At 36.8% G+C, this 9,929-nt stretch overlaps 1 protein-coding gene across 1 annotated transcript; it reads left to right on the top strand.

Moving 5' to 3' along the window:
- Positions 1–1,615: 1,615 nt before the first annotated feature.
- Positions 1,616–8,548, top strand: LOC113757551 (beta-glucosidase BoGH3B-like). Its single transcript, XM_027300761.1, has 10 exons — positions 1,616–2,097; positions 2,812–3,016; positions 3,361–3,451; positions 3,615–3,760; positions 4,046–4,289; positions 5,765–5,869; positions 5,983–6,165; positions 6,498–6,702; positions 7,308–7,794; positions 8,174–8,548. The coding sequence occupies exons 1-10, from the start codon at positions 1,866–1,868 to the stop codon at positions 8,268–8,270; spliced, it is 1,995 nt and encodes a 664-aa protein (XP_027156562.1). The 5' UTR covers positions 1,616–1,865; the 3' UTR covers positions 8,271–8,548.
- The last annotated feature ends 1,381 nt before the right edge of the window (positions 8,549–9,929 follow it).

Genomic DNA, 9,929 nt, shown 5'->3' with positions numbered 1-9,929 from the left:
AATTCAAATATAATCAACAAAAGAAAAAAAATAGAAAATTCTCAGAGGGAACACCTAAGAGAATGGAGAATTTTCACTAATAAAATTTATGAGAGATTTTATTTAAAATAAAATAAAACAAAATCAATGATGGTCTCTCCTCGAAGAGGAAGGCCTTATGAATGGAGGAGAAAAAATATAAAGAAGTTGGAGAAATGAAGAGGAGGAGAAGTTGATATCATTTGTAAAGTTTTAATATGGTAGATTCGCATAATAGATATTTTTTTTTTAGCTAAGAAAGGGCAATAGTGGAACAAGAATCCAATAGAGGCTATTAAAAAATTATACATAACACGAGTGAGTTACAAAAAATAATAAATTTTTAGAGATCCAAGGAGTACTCTCTCCATCCCATTATAAGTGTCTTTTTGTTTTTTTGGTATGTTCCAAATTATATATCATGTTATCAAATTTAATAAAACTTAACTTACTCGTTTTCTCATTTTTTCTCCATATACATCATTCATTGTTATGAGTCCCTATTAAATTTTATGCACATTTAAAACAAGTATGTGTGTGGCTTCACAAAATAACAAAAAGGCAAAGTAACAAAGGGAAGTGTCTACACAGTTCACTCTAGTAAGTGGATATTGATAAGACAAAGTTAAAAAAAAAACCTTGGCCCCACATCCCATTCCCCTCTATTACTGTACATAAAGGCTATTGACAAAGGGGGTTTCTTGGTTAACTCAGGTTCTACAACTAATGCAGTAGCAAAACTTTGGGAAATTCTAATAGGACTAAAACTGGCATGGGATAAAGGGATACTCAAACTTGTGGTTGAAACAAACTTAAGACAAGTTTGGAGTTGATACAGAGGAGCACGAAAGAAAGCCCACATTTTGACATCATTTTGGAAATTAGAAACCAGCTCGAGAAGTCATGGGATTGTAAACTGCAACATCAATGGAGAGAGAGCAACAAATTTGTAGATCATTTAGTCAAGCATAGCCTGATGCTGAGATAAGGTAAGAAAGTTTATCACAAAAGACCTCTAAACACGCTTAGGAGTTTTTTAACCTGTCATGTTATTAGTGTCATTATGCCAAAACTAGTTCAAATGTAATGGGTTTCATCCTCCCATATCACCCTAAAAAAAAGTACGTGCGTGGCTTAGCCCCACATCCTTTTCTTCTCTATTACTTTTTTTTTTTTTTTCAGTTGGAAGGTGTCCGGGTCTCACCCCGACTAATCCTACCAACCCTGAGGAGAGCGGGCCCCACCGATCCTCAAGAAATTATCCCAGGCAGCCCAAGCGCGGAATCGAAACCAGGACCGGCGCCTTAACTAAGAACGCGAAGTCCGCCCGAGCTGCCCGTGAGGGGCTTTTCTTCTCTATTACTACTATATAGGAATATATTACTTACTATTGAAGGATACAAGAGGAAAAGGTAGCAAATTAGGGGCCATATGAGTAATTGTAGATAAAAATGCACAACTGTGACAAACATTCCGGGGTTGGAGGAGTAATACGAAATATTAAAGTGCTATAGACAGTTTAAGGTACAAAAAGAACAGTTTTATATTATTTAAGGGATACAAATTGCAAGTGACCTACAGTAACACACTACTTCCTTTCATATTCGATCCAACCATGTTCTCAGGGAATCAGCCCCAGAACTACTGGGACCCACACTCCACTCAACGACAGCAAAAACCATCACCAAAGAACAGAGTAGTACGCAGTAGAATTTCCAACTTTTCACTCCTCTGCAAATCAATGTAGCTTGACCAATCAATTCTAACTTCGAGAGAAAACTCATTTCTTTTCCATTTTCTTGGTGGATTTTGTTTGGTTTTACATTTCTTGTTACTGGGGTTGAGAAATGACTGGGGGAAGAGGTGGGATGCTGTGGGTTGGGCTGTTGGTGTTGATCCTGTGGAGCAGCAGCAATGTGGAGGGAGAAGAGTACATGAAATACAAGGACCCAAAGGTGCCTGTTGGTGTGAGAGCGAAGGATCTTCTGAGTAGAATGACTTTGGAGGAGAAAATTGGTCAGATGGTTCAGATTGATAGAAGTGTTGCCACCCCTGCTGTCATGAAAAATTACTACATTGGTAGTGTACTACTATTATGTGTTTCAGTGTTGCATTTTCTGGAATCTTTGTTTATGGTGTAGTTATTTTTTCTACTTGTGTCTATGAAGATTGAAAATGGACTAGACTTTTGATTTCTTGAAAAGGGATGGATTATAGGGAATTGTAATTCTTGATTTTCGAGGTAGAATCTTGCAAAGCACAATTTAGGATTGTGGTAGATTGTGATTTTCTCTTTTACTGTTGAAATTCAAATGGAGGTAGTATCTGCAAGGGATTTGTCTGTTGTACTTAAAGAGAAGCAACTGGTTGATGATAGCTTTCTCGTTGGGAAAATAGACTTCTTGTGGCTATTTTAAGAGTGATTATGTTCATATATACATATGATTGGGTTGGTGAATCTGGTTGTAAAAGAAATTTGAAGATAGGCTATGTAATTGACTGGAGATTATGTCTGTGTCTCGTTTTTTGCTTCAATTGTAGCTTGCTGCACCCCATGCTTTTGTTTTAATGGATTGCCAACCATAAATCAGTGTTTGGAAGATGCTTATGTCCGGACTGTTTTGGGCTTTCTTTTGTCTATACAAACGAGTCTGCAGCTGTATCTGCAGAGTTGTTGGTACGGATGTAATTAGCTCACTTATCTTTTTGTTTCCAGCATAGAATATAGCTAGAAATGATTATTGACATGAACAAATGGCTTAAAATTGACTGAGAATCACTCATTTGATGTAGGGAGTGTTTTAAGTGGTGGGGGAAGTACACCACTTCCACAGGCTAGTGCTGCAGATTGGGTCAACATGGTGAATGACTTTCAGAAGGGGTCATTATCTACGCGGTTGGGAATACCCATGATATACGGGATTGATGCTGTTCATGGACACAACAATGTCTTTAATGCCACCATCTTTCCACATAATATTGGTCTTGGTGCTGCAAGGCAAGTAAAATGTTTGACAAATTCATCCATCCTTTGCATAAGAAGAAAGGAAAATTGGATATGAAATCATTTTGTTTTCTTAATATGGTACTAAATGGTAAAAGCCGCATGCCTATGCCTTCAGGTAACTATTGGCTAGGAAACTGCATATCCAATTTCACTTATCATGTTTCTTTGGCTCAAAATTTTAATTGTTATATATGGCAGTGTAGAATTATTTCTTGCCTGACAGATGTCATCATTTGACATGTTTTGCTTCTATAATTGTTATGTTACTGTGAAATTAATGGCAAAAATGCATATCTAACTGATATGCTCTGACAAGAAGTAAACTCCAACTTCAGGGATCCTGAACTAGTGCGGAGGATTGGTGACGCAACTGCTCTTGAAGTTAGAGCTACAGGGATACCTTATGTATTTGCTCCTTGCATAGCTGTAAGTCACTGGGTGATACCAAGTCGCTGAGTAGATTTCAAACTTTTATTTCCAGTTGCAATGAGAACCATTTACAGCAACTTGTATTATGAAGAGATCTTGATTTTTCATTCTATTAATCTCCATATGAGGAATCTACTTGTTTGTGACATTGCTTGTGCAGGTTTGCCGAGACCCAAGGTGGGGTAGATGCTATGAGAGCTACAGTGAGGACCCCAAGATCATTCGAGAAATGACAGACATCATACTTGGGTTGCAAGGGGAAATTCCTAGTGGTTCTCGGAAGGGTGTCCCATATGTTGCTGGAAAGTAAGGAGCTAAACCTTTTCTTCAGATAATTAATGGGGACCTATCGCATGTTTTCATCTCCTTTAAGGCATAAATAAAGAATCATTATTTGTTAAGCAATGTGTCATGGTAAAGCCATTGATTTGAAAAACTTTGTGAAATGAAACCGTTCCCTATTATTCTTTTCTTAGACCTTTTTCTCCTTTATCATCCCTTATGTCTGAATTAGTGCTTTATCTCTCCTCTCTCTCTCTCTCTCTCTCTCTCTCTCTCTCTCTCTCTCTCTCTCTCTCTCCCCCTCCCCAGGGACAAGGTAGCAGCTTGTGCAAAGCACTTTGTTGGTGATGGTGGCACAACTAAGGGGATTAATGAGAACAATACCCTTATTGACAGGCATGGGTTGCTTAGCATCCATATGCCTGCCTATTATGACTCCATTATCAAGGGTGTGTCCACAGTCATGATCTCTTACTCAAGTTGGAATGGTGAAAGGATGCATGCTAACCGTGATATGATTACTGGTTTTCTGAAGGACAAAATCAAGTTCAAGGTCAGGCTTGACTATAGTATTTATTATCAATTTTGTTTGACAGAAAACCTAAGTTGGTTTAGTGTCCTTTTTTTTATGAACTTCTGCAGTAACCATTATGTGCACTAGTGAGAATGTGCTTGGAGTTGAATATACAGAGTTACAGACTATGTGCAAATTTTTTGAAATTGCTAGTAGAATGTATTGATTATCAATTTTGTTAGACAGAAATGATGAACTTTGCAGTAACCGTTATGTACACTAGTGAAAATGTGCTTGGAGTTGAATATACAGAGTTACAGACTACATGCAAAGTTTTTGAAATTGCTGGTAGAATACAGTATCTGTTTTTACTTGATTGCATTGTCTTTAAATGCTGTCCTGAACAGCTGTATACCTGCACTCCGCCAATTCTTTCTGCCTACATCTCTTTCTCTTGAGAAATCAACATGGTCCTAAACTCATTGATGGAAGACACAACAGTTGGCATGTAATTAGCTCAATTGATTCATTGAATTCAATCTTGTTTACATGTTTAATTGTCCTTTATGTTGGTTGAGATAGTGGTGGTTGAGTCTCTGGTAGGGTGACAGGTTGCTTCCTGCTTGAGTTGAGTGATGTAGAGATGCAGGTCTTAATGTTTCAACTCTGTGGCAGTACATTTAATTGGATATGGGCATTAAGGGTGTCTGCAATACTGCCACATTCATGTATTAGATTTGCAATATGGTGTGTTGCTTGGTGTTGCACCACTGTGGACGGTTGCTCTTTATTGGTAGAAATTGTAGTGTTTTGACAGGTTTAATAGGTAATGATAGTCGTTGGACATAAAATTGATGTTTTTGGTAAAATATTGTGTACAACTCGTAGTTATTTTGGTGCAGATATTATAAGAGATAAACATGGTTGAAAGTATTTGAGTTATTGATGAGTCAGGTGTATAATGACTAAGATATGCCATTTTCAGATTGCTGTTCTTTGGGCAAACTAGATTTGAAAGATGAAACTGGATGTGTTTTAATTTGGTTGAAACTTAAATCTCTCTATTTTAACCTGTTATGTCTGCACAAGTGTAGTTCTTCATTCTATTATTTTCTAATGCCTGATTGTACTTCTTATAGAACTGTGACTTTGTTCTCTTTCATTAAACTTGGTCTTAGATTTTGTCTTTAGCTATTTGAATGAATTAGTTTAATAGTAATAAAAAATGGCAGAAATTAATAAAATAGAAAGGAAGAGTGCACATTGGTAGGATGAAATAGAAAATAGTTTTAAAATTAAGTGATGTGCTTTCAGAGTGATCTTTAAAGATAGCATTGTTACTTTGTTCTTCTTATTACTGACATTCATGATTACCCCATTTTATTGTTGTTTGCTTTGTAAACATCATCTTCTATTACTTACTAAGATTATAGCTTCCACTGTGTGATTCTTACTTCCAACTTTAGAATTTTGTGGTAGCTTCACTTCACTGATTGCTTTTAATGAGTCACCAGGGTTTCGTCATCTCAGATTGGGAAGGCATTGACAGGATCACTTCACCACCACATGCAAATTACACCTACTCTGTTGAGGCTAGTATATTGGCAGGCATTGACATGGTAAGCACCTCTTTCTTTTCAGATGTCATGTAGAGACCAAATTGGTCAATAACTATATATAAACTCTAGCATTCCATTAAAACTGGGGTATGCGCTGCATTCATCTTTTACAGGTTATGATCCCTTTTAATTATACTGAGTTCATTGATGATCTCACTCACCTGGTGAAGAACAAATTTATACCAATGGATCGCATTGATGATGCTGTAGAGAGGATTTTACTGGTAAAGTTTACCTTGGGACTCTTTGAGGATCCCCTTGCTGATCTTAGTTTAACCAATGAAGTTGGGAAACAGGTACGACAATCTTTTTTCTCTAAGCACATCCAATGTCTTGTGCTTTGTGCTTTCCCCTTCTCTGTAGATTTACAAAGGTTTCAAGCTTTCTGCCTTCAAAGACATTTATTAATTCAGGCAGAACTAACTTTACAATCCAGAAATAACTAATCTAAAATTTTAAAACATCTCTGCAGTGAAGCTCTCATCAGCTGTCAAGTCCAAGTTTTTATTCCTTTTAACACATTTCCATCCAGAAAAGCATCTCACCTTTTAACTTCTTGTTTGCTTCCCAAAAGTGTCACAGTTTGAATCATCTATAAGCCTGACTGAATATGCTTTGGTTTTAACAGGAGCACAGAAATTTGGCAAGGGAAGCTGTTAGAAAATCTCTTGTTCTGCTTAAGAATGGGAAAAATGAGACTGATCCTTTAATTCCTCTTGCCAAGAAAGCATCAAAAATTTTAGTTGCTGGTAGCCATGCAGATAACTTGGGTTACCAATGTGGTGGATGGACAATAAGCTGGCAAGGATTTAGTGGCAATAATTACACAAGAGGTATGTGCAACTGCTATCTATAAACCATGGTGTTTTAAGAGAGGTCCTTAGTGTTTGAACTTCCATTTGCTACAAACCTATTAAAAGGACATCAGTTTTAATTCGAACTGGAGGAAGGTTTCACCAAGGAAGTGCTAAAGCTACTGTGTGAATCCAATTTCAAAGACCTCCTAATGTTTCCGTTTTACTTTCCCCCTCTCCTTCCTCCTTCCCTCATCCCCCGAGAAAAAGGAAAAATCTCCATGTCCACCAATTTTGTTTTCTGTTTCATTTACTCCATAGTTGTAGTCACTCCTTGAAGCAGATTGGACCTGCTTTTGACACAGTCCTTAAAAGAGAGTCCATGAGAATGTTTGAGTACTTAAGTGAGCCAAGCTCCTATTGTCTTCTCTATGCAGTACCACTGGAGGCTAGAAATTGTTTGAAATGAGATCCTCAACGCACAATACTGTACTCATATCCAATGACAATTGTCAGAAATGCAGTTCACATTACATTAGTTAAGATTATGTTCCAGATTTCTGATATAATAATGGTTTAAAGTGAGGCTATTAGTTATATACGAGTTGCTGTACATTCAGTGATAGCTCTTTTGCATTCTCCAGGAACAACAATCCTTGCTGCAATTAACTCTACAGTTGATAAGGAGACAGAACTTGAGTACCTTGAAAATCCTGATAGTCAGTATGTAAAGTCCAACAACTTCGATTATGCTATTGTTGTTGTCGGAGAACCTCCTTACACAGAGAGTGCAGGAGACAGTCAAACTCTTACAATTTTAGATCCTGGTCCAGCTGTGATAATCAATGTTTGTGGGGTCATCAAGTGTGTTGTTATCATTGTATCTGGTCGACCTATAGTGATTGAACCATATATTTCTTCAATTGATGCACTGGTTGCAGCCTGGTTACCTGGCACCGAAGGTCAAGGTGTGACTGATGTCCTCTTTGGGGATTATGAGTTCACTGGAAAACTTCCAAGAACCTGGTTCAGAACTATTGACCAACTTCCAATGAACGTGGGAGATTCCCATTATGATCCACTTTTCCCTTTTGGATTTGGACTCACAACTCACCAGTCCATAGTGTCAAGGTATGAATACCTTGCCTCAGCTAGTAGAATATAAATCTTTTGCACTTTAGGTAAACTATATTGATTAAATCCTGATGATTCAGTTAAGGTCTGACTGCTTCTTTTTGTTTGCATCTTTGGTCTTTGAGCAGCATTTTGTAGCTCTTTGGCTTCATCCACATACCTGCCTCATATTTTGCTTATTTTATGTTCACTTACTCCCATTTAGGCCGAGAACTTATCTGAGCCTTATTTCTATTGTGGGTTTTTAGTATGGAATTCAATGACACAACTTTTGGGCTTTTGATGGCTGTTATGTGATGGAAACTTGTTCAATTTGATAGAATATATGTGCTGGAAACTGCTGATGGTTGATACTTCTTTCTTCTTTCTTGTCCAGGTCAAAATCATCTGGCTTTAAGGGACATCCATATGCAACTTTAATTCTGATTTTTGTCTTAATCGGTTTGTACTTTCAAGGTAATCTTTTAACATGAGACGAGATTAGTTGTAGGATGGAAAAAAACATTGATATCCTCTTTTTAGTCTGCATTTCCACCCGGGAAATTCAGAAACTTCAGCATCATTTGCAAAAATTGAGTGGAGAAGGTTATGAATCTTGACTAGGCTATGGCAAACAAGGTAACAGGAGAATTTAGTTTTACATGGTTGAAGCCTAAATAGTAAATTGAAATGTACTTGCAAGGCAGCTTCGTGCTTGTGTGAGCTTTCTTGCCGATCAATAAAGAAGTATTTTTACGCTAAAAAATAGTAATTGAAACTATTGCTAGCAGGTTGCTAAAAAATACTTTATACTAATACTGGGTAATTGCTATATTATGCAATTTACATTCTAATTTTCAATTAGTAATTTCACTGCAAGGTAAATTATGTTTGTTGGTTTTGTCTTTTTAGTCATGCAAAGAACAGGAAAATTGGCCTTTTCTTTTAATGTGTTGATTACATGTTTTCAGTATCCCAAAGTATCCGTGTCTTAAAGTTCTCAAATTGAAGATAGCTTGTATTGAAGGAGAAAGAAATGTGTTATTTTTTTTTTAAAAAAAAAAAAAACTAAAGGTACCTAGCTTATTTAGTTCTTCAAGAATTTAAGGAGTTTTTGTGTGGTTATATTCTATATTTCAAATTATTAAATGGCTTATGTAATTCTTTTTCCTTTTGCATATTGAATTAAGGCTTCAACCATTTGAATAAAATCGTTTGGTAAAATATAAATGCACAAATTCTTCCCACTTTATATCTAAATTTTAGCTAAATTGGAGTCAACATTTTTAGTTATCCACCATCACGTCAAGACGAGTGTTTTTGAGTTATTCTTTGATTTAATTCATTTTGTTATTCACCGATTGCTGATAAGCAAATTTTCTTTAAAAAAAAAATACAATTACATTTTTAAAAATTTTTAATGTCCTCTTATTTAGTGTCGCGCCCCACTTTTTGATTCGAGTTGAATTGTGCGAAGTGTGGTGTGTTGTGGTGTGGTGTGTGGTGTGCAATGTGAAAAGTAAAAGGCCATGGGACTTATAATGCGACGATTTGGCCAAGTGAAGTTCAAAAGGGTTTTTTGTATCAAAAATGGAGTCGCCACTTGGTATAGAGTTAGGGTGTACCAAGTCACCCAAAAATGATTTTTGTTTTTGAATAAAAAGTAAATAAACCCTTTTTGAGAACTTTTGGGTCTGCGTAACCAAAAGAGGGATCGGGGGTCACATTTGACGAAGGGGAAGGCAAGGATAAAAATCCAAGGCACCCCTTCGACCTAGCCAAGGCTAGTTGCGTGACTTGAACCAATTTTTCCCTAATTTTCTACCCAAGGTATGTATCGCGTGTTGGACATGTCTATATGAATGCAAAACCCTAGACCTAGGGGTATGGGGGGAAATTTCTCTTCAAAGGTTGAGTGGTGCCAATCACATTAGTTGTGAAGCCCAATAATGATCCTTTTGGAGAGGTCACACCTAAACCTAAATGACGTAAAAAATGAGTGGAATGCATGCCATGTGAAAGCGTGAGTTTGTGTGAAGTGAGAAAAATGATAAAAGTAATAAGATAAGAGTGAAGGTGTGCAAATGTAGATGAAAGTACTCGTGTGCGAGTGAAGATAAAAATGCTCGTGTGCAAGTGAAGATAAAAGGGTT

This window comes from Coffea eugenioides, unplaced genomic scaffold, assembly GCF_003713205.1.
Source record: "Coffea eugenioides isolate CCC68of unplaced genomic scaffold, Ceug_1.0 ScVebR1_3129;HRSCAF=4283, whole genome shotgun sequence".
Lineage (NCBI taxonomy): Eukaryota > Viridiplantae > Streptophyta > Magnoliopsida > Gentianales > Rubiaceae > Coffea > Coffea eugenioides.
The sequence above is the reverse complement of the archived record's forward strand: the minus strand, read 5'-3'. Positions and strand labels throughout refer to the sequence as shown.